This window comes from Portunus trituberculatus, chromosome 41, assembly GCF_017591435.1.
Source record: "Portunus trituberculatus isolate SZX2019 chromosome 41, ASM1759143v1, whole genome shotgun sequence".
NCBI classification, from domain to species: Eukaryota; Metazoa; Arthropoda; class Malacostraca; order Decapoda; family Portunidae; genus Portunus; species Portunus trituberculatus.
In genome coordinates this window covers 38468969-38487506 of record NC_059295.1, presented here as the reverse complement: position 1 = coordinate 38487506, position 18538 = coordinate 38468969, and the positions used below count along the sequence as shown (strand labels likewise).

Here is an 18538-nt window from a genome sequence, read left to right as displayed (position 1 = left end):
TAACAGCCAATTTTTTTTTTTTTTTCTTCCTTTTTCCCTGACAGTGATGCAGATGACACATTACACAGACAAGATCCCATGTACCAATCTCTGCAATGCTTAAGACTTCAACACTAAGAGCAAAGTTTTTTTTAACTTTTACTTACAGTGGAATATTTGTCATAGTACTGTATTACTGATACAATTGATACAATACTGATACTTTAAATCTTACAATCACTGATTTCCAGATAATCCAAAGAAAATTCTTGTAAATTTCACCAATAGATGGGAGACTTTTGAAGTCTCTCATTTAATAATCAAAGACACCACATTTATTCTGCATCTGTCTTACTATTATCTGAGAAGTTGTGATATCCAGCAAGAAATAATAAGAACAACTGCATAAGGGTGTGTGTGTGTGTGTGTGTGTGTGTGTGTGTGTTTGTGTGTGTGTGTCTTTTTTCACACACACACACACACACACACACACACACACACACACACACACACACACACACACACATACACACACACACACAAATGGGCAAGCCTCTTTATGTGTGGCCCCTGTTCACCTAGCAGTAAATAGGTACGGGATGTAACTCGAGGGGTTATGGCCTCGCTTTCCTGGTGTGTGGAGTGTGTTATGGTCTCAGTCCTACCCGAAAATTGGTCTATGAGCTCTGAGCTCGTTCCGTAATGGGGAAGACTGGCTGGGTGACCAGCAGGCGACCGAGGTGAATTACACACACACACACACACACACACACACACACACACACACACACACACACACACACTCACACACACCGCAGTGTAGTGGTTAGCACGCTTGACTCACAATCGAGTGGGCCTGGGTTCGAGTCCCGGGTGTGGTGACGTAAATGGGCAAGCCTCTTAATGTGTAGCACCTGTTCACCTAGCAGTAAATAGGTACGGGATGTAAATCAAGGGGTTGTGGCCTCGCTTTCCCAGTGGAGTGTGTGTTGTGGTCTCAGTCCTAACTGAAGATCGGTCTATGAGCTCTGAGCTCGCTCCGTAATGGGGAAGACTGGCTGGGTGACCAGCAGACGACCGTGGTAAATTACACACACACACACACACACACACACACACACACACACACACACACACACACACACACACACACAAAAAAAAAAAAAAAAAAAAAAAAAAAAAGCCAGTAGAAAATTTGAAATGCAGTGTCAAGCTAAGGATGAGTAGTGTGACTGGGTATAAGGAAGATGGAAAGTTGTGTAATAATCTTTACAGAGGAGGTGGGGTAGAGGAAAAAACTACCATGTGAACAATCCCAAATATCTACTTTAGTATGTCCATGTGTATTTGTAGCTACAAGTTACATATAATGATCACACAAATCATGTATATACAAATAAGCCTTTCAAAAATAAGGTGAAAGTCAAAGTATGTAAAATATTCAAGAAAAGTTGACCATGACTATATACATAAAAGGTTCAGATAATGCTCAAATATCACATGATCACACACATCATCATTTCCAGATAATCTTTGTAAAGCTAATTAAAAAAGAAAGTCAAATGTAATATATTCATGAAAAGTATAGGGCACAGCTTCTGTAAGGAAAACTATGTACAGGCTATAAAGTTGGTAAATATTACTCTGATTAATATTACTGTAATATATGTCAAAGGTAAGTTTTAAGTGTTTACCATAGATCAGATTCTGCACAGGATGCCCTATATGGTAATATTCTTATAGTAAAATACAAATTGGGAAAAACTACATTCAAAGTCACAAGGTTAGACTAAGATAGAGAAGATGCTCACTGCTGGTACATTAGCTTTTTATCTCCTGAAACACATGGTTTTTGTCTGCCTGAAATTATGCCAAATTTGTTCTTCACCTGACAAATGTTTTGTTAATAAGAAATATAAAAGTCTGACTAGTAATCTCTTCTTGACTTTTGATAACAAAAGCATAACTCTGATCATATAATCTAAGAGTGGGGTAGGGGAAACTTTGTGTTGTTCTGTATTCCCTAAACTTATTCACTTGACACAATCTTAAAACAAATTATCTTCCATTCTCCAGACTTCTTGTCTCTTTTCTTACTAAAAAATTTCTGTAAGTTAGGTTTTCTGTGTCATCTCCACTTTTCTTGCCTTGTCTGGCTATACGAGTACGTATATGAAGTACTACTGACACACATATGGAAGTCCTAAAGCTGAAATCAAACACTTTATTGTCTCATTGATTCCTGCTATTCAATAGAGTTCCTGATCTGCTCACTCACCAGGGCAAAAATGCTTATCTAAACTTGCCTACTGTTCACTTCCACACTCCCTTCTGCAGTCCTGATGAGCAAAACCATTTACTTACTCATCACCCATTCTGTCCATCTGCATCAGTTAGCTGATGGTATTAATTTTCATTTTTTTTTACTGGTAGACTGGAATTTTTCTTCGCACTTCTATTTTTCCACCAGATTACAATTTGATGTTTGAAGAAAAGATATATTGACAACTCAGAAACTAAATTATCCATTCATTATGGTTCTTCTACTCCCTACATAGGAGCAGCATGGTATGTAATTTTTTTTTTTTTTTTTTTTGCTCTTTGTTGATGGCCCTGAGACATGAAAAAAAGATAAATAAATGTACAAATGAATAAATAATAAAACAATAATAAAGCAATCTATGTAAAATAAAATACAAGAATAATAAACAAATAAATAAATCCAGAATTTTTTAAATAAAGCTCTAGAAGATCAACTTGACAGGAAGAATCTTTATATACTGCATACATATAAAAGCACCTAAATTCTCAGTTTAATTACCTGTATATCATGTCATTCACCATAAAGGGGCACAGCTACAAAAGACATTCCATACATACTATACAAACATTCCCAGACATCTTAGCCTACAGGGGAGTGAACTATTTCCACAGCACCATACTGCAAGATTCTTCAGTACAAAAAGTATATAAAAGCACTGTCTTAAGCCCCTAAAGGCTGGGTGGTGTCTATAGTTGATGCAACATAAAGGATGAGTGGTATATATACTTGATATCCATTTTGCAGGCAAATTTCAAATTTATGTGAAAATTTACATATTTGCCAGTGAACATCCTTCCCTCATATTTATGTCCCCTTCTGAGCCTCAGTGTTCTACAAACCATAGTAATCATTCTTCCTTTCTATCCTCAGACAAGGGTAAGTGGCTAATATGGGCAAATATGGTCCAAAACAGCACCTTATTGAAAATGCTACTGGGAGAGTTAGAAGTTATTCTTTCAAGTCTGAAAAGTGGTTTCATTGCAGAAAAAATAAAACATTAATAAACTGTTTCGTTCATATACATCCTCCCAGCCATGATTATTATAATTTCTATTGCATTATAAGTGACAGACAATAATTCTATTTCCTTTAGTGTGTCTGCAGAATGATAGATTTAGGCATTCATGTGAGTGAGTGACCAAGAGATACTTGTGAGTGAAGCAGATAAAAGAGGTATTGCCCCAGCCAAGCTACTGCATGGCACACAACCATTCAAATACAGGATGAGAAAGGGCAAAAAGTTACTTCACTTCATCACTTCACCACAGACACACCATATCATCTAGAGTTCAGGTTTGTTGGAGATTGAAGAGGAAAAATTAATAAGTGTGATACTATTACATTTTCATTAATTCTTTGAGGCAGAATTGAGAAACTGGTGACAGAAAATAACTTAGTTTTATGGAATTGTCAAAACTAACCTGGCTGAGAGGGATGTCTGTGAGAAATGTCCTTGTCCTTTAGGAGTTAATAAACCAATGAAATAAGATACTACAATGAGGAAAAATATCATTAGCAGGTAAAAACAAAAGTAAAGACAGGAACATACCAGTCATTTGAGGGTTTTCTTCATTGACTAGTCTGACCTGTCCAATAAAAAAAAATAGATATATCTAACTTCAATACACTGTCTTCATCTGTCTCAGTTATTCCAAAAGATTATTGAACTAGGTCAAAATTTAGACTTGAATATCTTTCTTCATGAAGACAGAAAATAGATTTCATGTTATTACGTTTCTATAAAATCAGAAACTGTCATCCCATAGTTTTGGCCATATCTTGATCTAACTATCATTTATAGTTGGTTCACATGTAAGTAGGAAACATCACATAATGCATCAAGTGTCATCACTTTGGTCATCTTTGCTTGACAAAATATGGAGAGAGAGAGAGAGAGAGAGAGAGAGAGAGAGAGAGAGAGAGAGAGAGAGAGAGAGAGAGAGAGAGAGAGAGAGAGAGAGAGAGAGAGAGAGAGAGAGAGAGAGAGAGAGAGAGAGAGAGAGAGAGAGAGAGAGAGAGAGAGAGAGAGAGAGAGAGAGAGAGAGAGAGAGAGAGAGAGAGAGAGAGAAATCTTGCCAGTGGAAAAAGGAATTTAAGATTAGATCATTAGATCTATATATCAATATATCTTAACTCATAGATCTGTTTTGCCCTGCAATAACTTCATCCATAAATCTCAAAGAACTTATGACACTCCACAATGTAGCAATATAGTTTCTAAACTGTGACATGCAAATCTTAATACATAAAAGTTACCTCATTCATAATGCTGCTGCTATTTGATAAATTTTTGCTTGCCAATAAATTTAAGATTAATTCACATATACCATGGCATTTGTTTTGTAATGTCTAAGACTATTGTTGATGGATTACAATACAGAATAAATTATTTTATAGTTGTTGGTATACAATATATAAGCAGTGAATTACTGTAAGTAGTCAATTACTGAAAGAACCTTATGGCAGTGAATTATAAATATATTACAATCTGTAAGAGGAAACTACTATTATTCTCCATCAGCACTGACTGACAATACATTACAGTCTTGAAATGCATTCCTCTGAGATGTCACCAAATTTACTGCCTTGAGTTGTAAAAGGGAATGATTTCTGTTATCACATTAATAATAACACAATCATTTTCCACTAACCTCAACAGAGGTACAACCCACACTATATGCATCAAACGTCCCTGATAAGGAACACTCAAGTTACAGGCATGAGGAAGAAAATTATGAGTGATGATGGTGATAATGGTTTAATGAATCAAGGATTTAGTCACTACCTATAATCATATGGACAGTGTGACTGTCACATAATCAAACAAGATATATTCCTGTAGTGGAGTGGGATGATAGCTCTTCTGATTTTGCAATCAATACCTAGGAGCTACAGCAAGAAGATTTGCCACTGGAAGAAGCAACTTGATCATCTACAATCTGCAAGTTACGAGTAGCAGTGCTGCCACCCCTGGTGAGAGAGTTAATCCGTTGCTGGTCATTTGTTAATGCTGTTTGCAGCATGCGGCGGGTCAACTCCAAGAAAAGCTCTTCCACACCCTGGTTCAACTTAGCTGATGTAAGGAAGTGGAGTGCCCCCACCTCTCTTGCATACCTGTAGGAAGCAAAATCTATACTGATAAACTGAGCTTGCAGAATGAGCAATACACCCGATACATAGAGTATACAGTAAACCCTTTTTTTCACAGTTCAGTTATCACTAGATCACTTTTAAATGGTTATCTTTTCAATTCATCACAAAAAATCAACTATTACCTATATTTGACAAAATACAAACTAAATTGTAGTATGTGTTGAAGAAATGCCCAGACAAATTGGAAGGTGGCACGTAATTGGATGAAGTCTTACTAAAAGCTAATTAAAGGACTCGAACTCTTATAATTCTATTTGTCTCTGATTGGCTATGAAGATGTGGATTCTTCAAAGACTTATTTTTGCTTATTTGTGCCTTCTGAAGAGCTGTAAATTATTAACTTTACTGTGCAGTACATCATCAGTGGCATCATACAGCACACCTGCCTCATCAACTTCATTCATCTCATCCTTCATCAGCGAGTATATGTACTGCTTTTTCTTATGAACCTATAAACTGTGACATACGTCACATGATGAACAGTGAATAACTGAGACTTACATTATATGATGTGAAGGCTATTTTGTAAACTTGGCAACCTACATATATTTTGATCCCATATATCATTAAATGATATTTGGCATCTCAGGCTGAGTGAGTCCACACTCCTCACTTTATTACAAATTAGTGTTAGTGTTTTAACATTACAGCAGAAGAAATTTTTACTTTACATTAAGCTATGTGAAAATAGTGTAGCCTACAGTTCAAATAAAAAGAGTAAATCTCCTATTGTTTATTAGTATAATGTGTTTAGTACTTTGTCTAGACATCCTCCTCCCCACCACAACAAATAGCCATCCATTAGCTCTCTCGTCACCACAACAACTGTCTACTAGCTCAATGAAACACTTGCTCACCACTCACTTCCCATTACCTGCATCAATGAAATAATATTTGGTTTTCCTATACTTTTCCATGTAATCTTCTATCTTACAACAGAAAAAAACACTTTCAAATTATTCTTTTTCATGCTGATAAATGTGCACAACAGATATGATGACTAGAACCTTAACAGTAACTTTATGGATTAATAGAGATGAAAAATAGGCATACTATGGTTAGCAAGAACATATATATATATATATATATATATATATATATATATATATATATATATATATATATATATATATAATGCAGATTTCATATTTCACAGGTGCCTCGGGAACATAATAATCCTATGATAAATTAGCAGCTTACTATACTATGCCCTTTTCTGTTCCCTCCTACTTTCTCTATCCTCATTTTCATTCCAAAGCTGGATGCTACATCTATGTGCACAACAACTTAACTTGCTCTCATGCCCATGCTCTACAATCTTTTGAGTTTCCACCATCTGGCTATGACTTCAGAGTCACCCTCTAACTAAATCTATCTGTGCTGTGTAGCTCTCATCTATCTCCTCTGACTATATAAGATAATTTGATTCTTTAACTTCTAAAGTGGAGTATATTCTGATTCACTTTCCTTTTAAGGTCTCCATTCTTGGAGACTTCACTGTTCACCACATGCTTTGGCTTTCCTCTCCCTTCACTGACCATCCCAATGAACTAACCTTTAACTTTGCTATCCTCCATGACCTAAAACAACTGATGCAACACCCTACTCATATTATTGACTGTCTTGGAGATATGCCCAACATTCTCCACTTTTTCTTAACCTTTAATCCTTCTGCTTTTGTTGTTACCTTATCTTCTCAATTGGTTCTTTATGACCACAATCTAATGTTTGTACCTTGTCTTATTTCTCCAATCCCTCCTCAGGATTTTCCAAAGCAGAAGTGCCTCTGGCATTTTGTCTCTGCTTGTTGGGAATCTCAGGAGGTATTATTGGTATTATGCTGATTTTCCTTGGAATGACTATTGGTCAGGGACCATCTCTGTGCTGAGCACATAACGGAGGTGATAGTGTCTAGCATGGTAGTGTGCATTCCTCACTCTTTCTCTTGACCTAAAACTTCCAAACCTTGGTTTAATACAACTTGTTCTTGTACTATACATGATAAAAATGTTACCACAAAAGTACTTGGCCTTCCATCACCTCAATCTCATGCAGTTTTATATTTCTGACCAGAATCATGCTAAGTCTGTTCTCCAAATAACAAAGCTCTTTCATTGATGGAAAGTGTCAAAATCTTATGAGATCCAACTTCTCTTGAGACTTCTGGCATCTCTCAAAAAAACATCAACAACTTTGCATCTTCATTTTTCCTTCCTTTACTTCATCCTGATGGCAAGACTACCATATCATCAATTTCTAAAGCTGAACTCTTCTCTCATACCTTTGCTAAAAGCTCTTACCTTGGATGATTCAGGCCTTATTCCTCCCTCTCTTCTCCCCCTCCAACAACTTCATGCTACCTAATAATATCCTCCACAATGATGTTTTCCATGCCCCCGCTGGCTTAAATCCTTGGAAAGCTTATGTGCCTGATAGGGTCCCTCCTATTGTTCTCTGAAACTGTGTCTCTGTGCTTGCACCTTGCATGGTCAAACTCTTTCAACTCTTTCTATCAACATCACATACCTTTCATTCTTGTTGGAAGTTTGTCTAAATTCAGCCTGTTTCTGAAATGGGTGCCCGTTGAAACCCCCTCAAACTACTGTACATTTACTTTAATTTCCTCTCTATCAAAAGTTTTTTAATCTCTCCTCAATAGGAAGATTCTTAACCATCAATCACTTTGCTGTCTTTTATCTGATCACCAGAATGACTTCTGTCTACTGGTATCTTCAGGTTTTTCATGGGTTATCCTCCTTTAGAAATTATTGAGAAACTTTTGTTGTTGCCTTTGGACAAAAACCTTTTGAAAGAGTCTGACATAGAGCTTTGATCTTCAAACTTTCATATGGGTTCTATCATTCTCTATGCAACTTCATTTCAAGTTTTCTTTCTGACCATTCTAATGCTGCTGTGGTAGACAATAGCTGTTCTCCTACATCTACTAAAAGAAGTATTCCTCAGTATTCTATTCCATCACCCACTCTCTCTCTATTATTCATCAATAAACCTCTAAACCAAACTTCTTGTCTTATCCAGTCTTATGTTGATGATACCATCCTGCACTTTTCCATGTCTTTTCAAAGACAACCAACCATTCAGGAAGTAAACAGATCATTCAGAGAAGCCACAGAATGTCTGACTTCTAATCTCTCTAAAATTTATGGTATGGGCAGAACAAACTTAGTGATATTCAATGCCTGAAAAACTCAATTCCTCCATCTATCTACTTCACACAACCTTCCTGACAGCTATCTCTTCTTCACTGATACTCAACTGCTCCCCTTTTCTACAATGAACATCCTCAGTCTGACCTTTACTTATAATCTTAATTGGAAACTTCTAGTCTCATCTCTATCAAAAACAGTTTCTATGAAGCTAAGTTTTCTTAACCATCTCTACCAGTTTTTCATCTAATGAACTTCTCTTTTTTTAACTGACTGTCTTCAGCCTCTTCCTCATCAGCATGATGTTGCATCTCTTGCTATCTACTGCTACTATTTTCATGCCAATTGCTCTTCCAATCTTGCTAACTGCATGACTCCCCTCCTCTCATGACCTCATTGCACAAGACTTTCTTCTTTCTCTGACCCTATTTTGTCCACCTCTCCAATGTAAGTTAACCAATATTTTCAATCATTCATCCCTTTCTCTGGTAAATCCCAGCCTGCTTCTATATTTTCACCTTTGTATGACTTGAACCCATTCAAAAGGGAGACTTCAAGACATTTATTTCAAACTTCTGGTTAATTCTTTTCACTCTGTTGAGGTACCAGTATCTCAGAGGGCCTTTTTGTACCATAATTTTCTTGCCCTTGGACAATTCCTTTTCTATATAGAAAAAAAAAATTATAAAAATGATGTGAATTGCCTAAACATGGGATCAAGTCATACTGTAATGGATGGGACTAAAATCCCTATTGTATGGATGGGCAGTAACAAGTTGCAGAGATGTCCATAATGTGAGACAAGGTAACTTTTATGTGAGGAAGAGAATGGGCTGCCACCATCCTGCCATACCTGCCAGCTACAGTGATGCTAGGTAGTTCAGCAAATGGCCTGAGCTTGGTGGCTTGGCAATTATGCAACTCTTTGCCATGGAACAAAAAGCCACTGTGACAATCTGATTTTTAAAGTTTACCTTTCCCAGGTATTCATTTACTAGTCAACAACCTGAAGGAATGATAAACAGATGGGTGTAATAAGCAGTAATTCCCAAGCTAGAACTTAAATTAAGACCTGAGATTTGTAGCTACTTGTGTTAGCAACTGCACAACAAAGACACCTCTGTGGTACAGTGGCTAGAATGCTAGGTCTGAAATCAAGTTGGAAGAGTTGCTGAATAGTTCAAACAGCTGTTCACCTTTCCTTCAGGTTGGTCAATCAATAGATATCTTGGAAAAAATTGGAAAAAGTTAACTGTGGAAAGATGAATGTCACAGTGGCCTTGCGTTCAAATGTAAGAGACATTATCCAACACGGAATCAAAGACTAATGAGACAAAGATAAATGCAGAAGTCACACATAGCTCCATGTATAGTCCTACAAGTTTATCTTAAAAACATTAACAGCTGCCAGAGAAAAACAGAATCAGAGATATCATGACACTTACGTTTCTGCTTCTTCCAGGGACACGTGTCGCTCTCGTTCCAGGTCTGTCTTGTTCCCAGCAATGATAAGGCAGATATCATCCCCTAACATTCGACGCAACTCCCTCACCCAGTTCTTGACCTATTGGAAGAAATGGTTCATGTAATTAGTCTCAATTCACAGTATATATTATTTCCTTTACTTAAAGAAGATTTATAATAGAACAAAACAATTACATATGAAAATAAGATATGTATATATAAGAATTACATACACAAGTAATTTGTGTATGGAGATAATTAGTAAAGTCATGTGTGTGTGTGTGTGTGTGTGTGTGTGTGTGTGTGTGTGTGTGTGTGTGTGTGTGTGTGTGTGTGTGTGTGTGTGTGTGTGTGTGTGTGTGTGTGCTTACCTAGTTATATTGCACCGGGTTCAAGCGGGGCTCATAGCGTCCTGTCTCCATTTTTGTCAGTAAACCCACAGTTATAGACTTTAAGTATTTATTCTGGACATTTTGAAGGCCAGTACCTTCACTTGAAGGCATTTGCCTTCAAAACGTTCAGAATAAATACTTCAAGTCTATAACTGTGGGTTTACTGAAAAGTTTATATTCACGATAGTGTGTTATTCCATCCCATGTCTCCATTTATCAATTTTTTTTTTAAAGTTATGCACATTATGTGCTATAACAACTTCATCACACAATGCATTCCACTTTTCCACCATTCTATGTGAAAAACTGTATTTTCCAATATCTTTCACACACTGCCTCATCCTAAACTTCTTAACATGTCCTCTTGACCTTAAAGCTGCTTCTGTCACCAGCACCAGGTCTTTCTTTCCAATCTTTTCAATGCCATTTACTATCATATACATTGTTATTAGGTCTCCTATCTTGTAAGGTTGGCAGTCCCATTTCCTTCAGCCTTCCCTCATATGTTAGGTCCTTTAGTTCTGGCACCATCTTTGTAGCTATCTTCTGGATCCGTTCTAATCTTCTTATATCTTTTTTTCAAGTTCAGTGACCACACCATTGCTGCATATTCAAACTTAACTTTGGATGTATCATGCTTGTAATAGTTTTTTTTTTTTCATCATATCTTTGTTTATGTATTAAAATGTCACTCTAATAATAGTCAACGTTTATTATGCTAATCCAAATATCTTACGTATGTGTTTTTCAGGGTTTAGATTTTCCTGTATAACCACTCCCAAATTTTTTTCCTCTTTAGTCTTCAATATTTGTTCCTCTCCCATCAGATAGTTCCATACTGGTCTTCTCTTACTCTTTCCCAATTCCATTACATGACATTTCTTGGCATTTAACTCTTAACTTCCACTTCTTACTCCACTCATAAATTTTGTTTATATCTTCCAGCAGCAGAAAACAGTCTTCTCAAGTTTTAATTACTCTTAGCAATCTTGCATCATCAGCAAACAAATTAATATAACTGGTTACCCATTTCTGTATGTCATTTACATATAACTGAAACATAATGGAGGCTAACACTGATCCTTGTTGCACTCCACTTATTACTTTAGCCCAAGATGAATATTTATCTCTGATAACAGTTCTCATCTCTCTGTCCTTCAAGTAATCCCTTATCCAATCTAACAAAGTTCCTCTCAGTCCTCCTATGCTCTCTAACTTACAAATTAGTCTGCCATGAGGGACTTTATCAAAAGGCTTTTTTATGTCCAGGTATGTCATGTCCATCCATCCATCTCTGCTCTCCAGTCCTATTAATCTTGAGTAGAAATTTAATAAGTTTGACACACATGACCTTCCGGTCCTGAACCCAAATTGTCTGTTCGATATAACCTGTTCTTTTTCCAGATATTTAACCCATTTTTCTTTGATAACAATTTCACATATCTTCCCCACAACACTTGTAAGTGACACCAGTCTGTAATTTAATGGCTCAGTTGACTTTCCTCCCTTGAATATTGGGATTGTGTTGGTTCTCTTAAATTCTAGTGGTTCTCTCCCTTCTTTTAATAAACTTGTAACCATTTCCCAAATTGGATCTAACAGCTGCCCTTTACATTCATTCAGTGCACAGCCTGGCCCCATTGCTTTTCTGACATCCATATTATCTAGTAGTCTTCCAATATCTTCTTTGTACACTTTGATTTCCTGCAATCCTTTGCAACACAATGTCCTATTTGGTTCTGTAAATTCCTCTTCTTCAGGGAACACAGTTTTGAAACTCTCATTCATTATTTCACTCATTTCCTTTGCTGTTTGGTATGTCTTCCCTCCATTAATTATTTTTCTGTTGTTTCCTTATTTTTCATCTTGCTATTTATAAATTTGTAAAAAAGTTTGGGTTCATCTTCATCTTTTCGCACCACATCTTTCTCAAAGTTTCTATCTTCCGCTCTCCTTATTCTAATATATTAATTTCTCACATCTTATACTGGTGTCAGTAGTTTTCATTTCTTAGCTTTTCAAGTTTCATCCAAGCTTTATTTTTTTCCCTTTTAGCTTCTATACATCTGGCATTGTACCAATCATGTGTACTTTTCTTTACTCTACAGATAGGTATGTATTTCTTCTCTTCTTTATTATATTTCTGTAGGAATACTTCATATTTCCCCTGTATTGTCTTTCTGTTCATAATGTTCCTCCATCCAATATCAACAAAAAAATTTCTCAACTTTTCAAAATTTGCTCTTGCATAATTTAATCTTTCTTTTTTGTACTCTTCTCTGTATCTTATCCCATCATCCTCCTGCATTTCCAACATTAATGTTACATAATCACTTCTTCCCATTGGACTAAAGTATTGTATGCTGGGAGGGGGCTCTGGCTTCTTTGTGAATATTAGGTCAAGCAACAATGGTTTTTCTTCCTCTCTGAACTGTGTTGATTCTTCCACCTACCGATCAAGTGTATTCACCATATTCAACTGTAACACCTCTTTGCTCCACAATCCAGCATTACCCACTACTTCTATCTCTCTCCAGTTTATTATTTTACAGTTAAAGTCTCCTACTAATAGTATTTTTCCATCTCTTTTTATCATATTATTTAGGCACTTAATTACCTCTCTTTAAATTTCCTTTTGTTCCTCAGTGTATGTGTGTGTGTGTTTGTGTGCTTACCTAATTACATATTATAGGGCTCGAGTGGGACTCATAATGACCTGTCTTCATGTCTACTTTTATCCAATTTTTCCTTAAGTTTTTGCACACAATCTCTCACTCAAGCCATTCCAGATGTCCACCACCCTGTGTGGAAAACTAAACTTTTTAATGTTCCTTGAACACTGACTCTTCATGATCTTCTTGGAGTGCCCTTTTGTTCATCTATCTCCATTCTCCATCAAAAATACTAGGTCTTGTCTATCTCTCTTTTGAATATGGTTTACTAACTTATACATCATTATTAGATCTCCTCTTTGCCATCTATCCTTTAAGGTTGGTAGTTCCACTATCTTCAGTTTTTCTTCACAGCAGGGAAGATCCTTTATTTCTGGCACCATCTTTGTAGTAGTCCTTTGGATCCTTTCTAGTTTCCTGCTGTCCTTCTGCTTGTATGGTGTATAAGGTGTTAGGTTTGTAAGCTTAATATAAGTAGATTTTAAATCAATATTTATTTCTAGAGAGTAGAGGTTAAGCTTAAGACTAGGCCTAGACTAGACTAGGCCACTGAGAGACAAGCTGTAACAATGGTGACCATACCACTGCTACATATTCTAATCTAGGTCTTATCACAGTGGTTATGATCTTTTTCTTCATACTCTTAACCATGTAATTGAACATCACCCTGATATTTCTAGTGTCTTGTATGTTGAAGCAAATAATCATTTACATGTCTTTCTGGAATCTGGGTGTCTTGTATAATCACCCTGAGGTCTTTCTCTTCTCTCCTTTTCATTACAATCTCTTCTCCCATTTTGTACCCCCATGTAGGTCTTCTATTACTTTTACCCATTCCCATCACATGGCACTTTCTGGTATTAAATTCAAGTTTTCACTTTTGGCTCCATTCCCAGATCTTATCAATATCTTTCTGCAATTCCATACAGTCCTTGATGTTCCTTATTACTCTCAAAAGTTTCACATCATTTGCAAACAAATTTGTGTAGCTACTTAAACCTTATTGTATAACATTAATACATACTTGGAACATAATTGCCACTAACACTGAACCCTGTGGTACACCACTAGTAACTGTTGTTATGGCCCGCCCGTAACTTTGATGTTTTTTTTTTCTGTGACTTACTCTGCGTGTGGTTTAAATTTATCTTTGTGCGATCAAGTGGCTCCCTTTGGGTTAAAAGTGCTTCGTGACTTTCATTGGTATCACATAGCAGTGGTAGAGCAGGAAACCAGGTAAAAAGGCGTGTTCACCAATAGCACTTATCTCTATTTTTTGCACATAGGCAGGTGTGTAATAAGTGTTATCCAAGTGTTGGGATCATCATATGTTCATGCGAACCCTCAATCCCCTCACTTCGCGGATCATTTTTCTCGCTAGTTAGAATTGGCCCTTTTAACTAGTCCCTCAGACTAATCCGCCTCCTTATCAATAACAAGTCTCAGTACAATTCACTCCTCACTCTCAAGTCTCGTAACTAGAGTAATCCGGATCCCTCTTAATGCCGTAATTCTCTAGTTTACCCCTCATTAGTGATTGTACTCATAAGTGTTTACTTAAGTATAATCTAGGTAATTTCCAAGGTTGCCTTTATTATCACTCTGCCAAGTTCCTCACTTAAGTAATTCATTTATCATTTTTTTGTTGTTTGTTTAACATCTATTTAATATGGCTTCCGCTCAGTTTAACGTTGAAGATTTTGTGCTGACCCTTCTCTGGAACAACTTAAAGATGCTAATATAAAAAAGACCAATGGAAAGCCATCGCTAAACATTTTGATGTTCCCATCACGTCTCAGATGACTAAAGAGGTCATTAAGAATGTAGTTGTTGAACATCTAGTGCAAGAAGGTCAGTTGCTAGGAAATGCCATAGAAGAGTTAACTCCCATGTCAGCCTCTACGAGGACTATAATACACAGTCCCCAGGAAGAACAGGATAAGAGTAGGATAAGTCAGTGGGAAATTGAGAAGCTTAGACTAGAATACCGGATGCAAGAAAAACAAATGCAACTACAGGCAGAAAAAGAAGAGAGAGAATTACAGGAAAAAAGAGAGAGAGAATTTCAGTTACAACTTAAAAGGCAGGAGAAAGAGTTAGAAATTCAGGAGTTAACCCTACGAAATGACGCTAAGTTTAGAGGGGAAGAAATAGATATAAAGAAAAAGTTAGCAAGCTTTAATCCTGCTATAGCTGCTCCGCTAGTTCCCCTTTTGATGAATCTGATGTTGACGGGTCATTTCGCGCTTTTGAGAGCATTGCTAATAGGAATAAATGGCCCAAGGATCAGTGGGTGTCTCTCCTTGTCCCTAAGCTAGTAGGAAAAGCTTATAGGGTATACAACGGCCTTAGTGATGAGGTAGAATATGAAGAGATCAAAGGTAACATTCTAGACGCCTACTCTATCACTTCTGATGGATACAGACAACAGTTCCGAAAGTATGTGAAACCAGACTCTCACACCTATGTTGAATTTGCTAGTGAGAAACTAAGACAATTTAAGAAATGGTTAGCCGCCCTTAACATTACCACCTTTTCGGAGTTGCTCAATCTAATGGTCCTGGAAGAATGGAAGAACAAGTTACCCTTTAATATTCTGAGGCATGTGGAAGAACGGGAGAGAGTGATCTTATGTCTGCCGCTAAAGTGGCTGATGCCTTTGCTTTGTTGATGGGATCCCTGGGTAGTAGAGGTCGTGGTTCACTATCTAATGTTAGGTCCTCCTTTGGGGAAGGTTTTGGGGCGCGGGTGGTAAGCCGACCGGATTCTCGCCAAATGCATATAATTCCCCCTGGTGTACATACTGTAAGAAACCAGGACACACGATCCAGAAATGTAGACACCCAAATTGCAAGGCCTCTCAACGTCAACTTTCTTTTGTGGCCCCTAAACCTAACACATTTGAGAACAAGAAACCAGTGGCCCTAGCTAACCCTGTCAACTCTCCTCTAGAACTTTATGACTCGTACATGTATCAAGGTAAAGTGTCCCTGACTGATGGTAAAGACAAGGCAATAAATGTCAAGGTTCTGCGTGATACAGGTGCTGCCCAATCCATCTTAAGGGAAGATGTCATCCCTAACATCAAACAGGCTTTCACTGGGGAGAAGGTGATCCTTACAGGTCTCGAATCACAGCTCTCCTATCCCTTGGCTAACATTAACTTACAGTGCTCCTTTATTTCAGGAGAGGTTGAGGTAGCCATTAAACCTGGTGAACTGCCAGTACCGGGGTACATCTTGTACTGGGTAATGATCTTGCGGGTAACTTGGCTGTTCCAAACTTAATTGTTCTTGATTCTCCCTTAACAGAAAGTCCCACTAAGACCCTGGACGAAACATCCCTCACTTCTTCCCAGTGTGTGCAGTCACCAGGTCTCAGTCCAAGTCCCTGCCCTTTCACCACCTCCTCCACCAATGATTGCCTCTACTGACAACTTGTACAATAACATCATTTCAAAGGAGAATTTGATTAATGCTCAGGAACAGGATCTCACTTTGGCTAAGATCAGACATGTTGCCAGTGAGACAAAGGATATGTCTAAATTGCCTTGTTTTTATTATCAGGAAGGAGTCCTGATGCGTGCCTACAGACCTCCTGAACTGAAACAACTAGACACCTGGTCAGAAACACATCAAGTTGTCATCCCTTGTCTGTAAGACCAGCCATTATAGAACTAGCTCATGATGGATTGTCAGGTCATCTAGGCATCCAAAAAACCTACAAGAAGGCTCTTCAACATTTTTTTGGCCAGGAATGAAAAAGGATGTGTCACACTATGTAAAAACATGTCATATATGTCAAATTGTGGGTAAGCCTAACGAACGCCTTGTGCCAGCTCCTCTGACGCCTATTCCAGTTCAGACGGAGCCCTTCGAAAAGATCGTTCTAGACTGCGTAGGGCCCTTACCCAAAACCAAACGAGGGAATCAGTATTTGTTAACCCTCATGGATCCCACTACCAGGTACCCTGAAGCATTCCCTCTTAAGAACATCACATCAAAGACCATTGTAAAACATCTAATACATTTTTTCACCTCGGTAGGAATTCCAAAACAAATTCAGTCTGACAAGGGTAGCAATTTCACTAGCAATTTTTTCCAACAGATAGTGAATGAGCTAAACATCGACCATGTAACCTCCTCGGCTTACCACCCCAATCCCAAGGCTGTCTGGAGCGGTTTCACCAAACATTAAAATCCATGATGAAGAAGTATTGCTTGGAGCATCAAGGAGACTGGGATGAAAGTATCTCTTTCTTCTCTTCGCTTTAAGAGAATCTCCTCAAGATTCTTAAGGTTACTCCCCTTTTGAATTATTCTATGGTAGACAAATCAGGGGGCCTCTCAAAATATTAAAGGATCAATGGTTTACTCAAAATACTCCTTCAAGCCCCAGTGTGTCTGCCTACATCAGTAACCTTAAGAATAAAATCAGTGAAGTCAGATCTTTTGCTAAATCAAACTTCCTCAAATCTCAAACAAAAATGCAACAAAATTCTCTCCCCAAATCTGTCCTGAGACGTTTCAAACCAGGAGACAAGGTTTTACTTTTCTCCCCACTCCAGGCAATACTCTTCACAGTAAATTCATGGGGCCTTATGTTGTGGTTCAAAAACTAAGTCCATTAAACTATGTGGTCCACACTCCTGACTGTCGTAATGATTCCCAACTCCAGAGAACCAGAGGACGACTTGTGACTTGTCTCGCACTATACCTGTATGTCTGGTAGGGAAGGAGTCTGGTCCTGTGCCCCCCGAGGAAGAGTCCAACATCGAATTCCTCTTCTCATCACCTAAAGGACGCCCCTCAAACAGCCAAATCATGTCCAACCTTGATGAGGTTTTTCTTTCCTTAACACCTTCACAACAGTCTGATCTTAAAAAGTTATTGCAAGACTTTTCAGAAATCACAGGTGACCTTCCAGGGCTTTGTACTACTATTCAACATAATATAACATTAATATCTAACGACATCAAGCTATAAGACAACCAGCCTATCGCATTTCACCCATTAAAAGAGACTTGATGAAAAAAGAGGTAAACTATCTGCTCCGTCATCACCTTGCAGAACCTAGCTTCTCCCTACCTGTTAACATCTAAGCCAGATGGTAGTAGTCAATTTTGCACCGACTACAGGAAATTAAATAAAGTGACGGTACCAGACTCCTACCCATTGCCCTTGATAGAGGACCTTATAGATAGCATAGGAGTAGCCAAATTTTTAACCACCATAGATTTATTTACAGGTTACTACCAGATTCCCCTCACGGACGAGGCCCGAATAATATCCGCCTTCGTCACTCCCTTCGGGCTATACCAATACACAGTGATGGCCTTCGGCTTGTCTAATGCTCCCGCCACCTTCCAGAGGGCTATAAATTACATCA

General features: G+C 37.7%; 1 protein-coding gene across 1 annotated transcript in view; it reads right to left on the bottom strand.

Moving 5' to 3' along the window:
* Positions 1-1306: 1306 nt before the first annotated feature.
* The window catches only part of LOC123516608 (ras-related protein Rab-21-like), a 39989-nt gene continuing 22757 nt past the window's right edge, over positions 1307-18538 (bottom strand). The window contains exons 3-4 of the mRNA XM_045276159.1: positions 10068-10186; positions 1307-5416 (exon numbers count right to left, since the gene is read on the bottom strand). Coding sequence (XP_045132094.1) covers positions 5185-5416; positions 10068-10186 — 351 coding nt within the window. The 3' untranslated portion in view covers positions 1307-5184. The remainder of the gene's footprint in view (positions 5417-10067; positions 10187-18538) is intronic.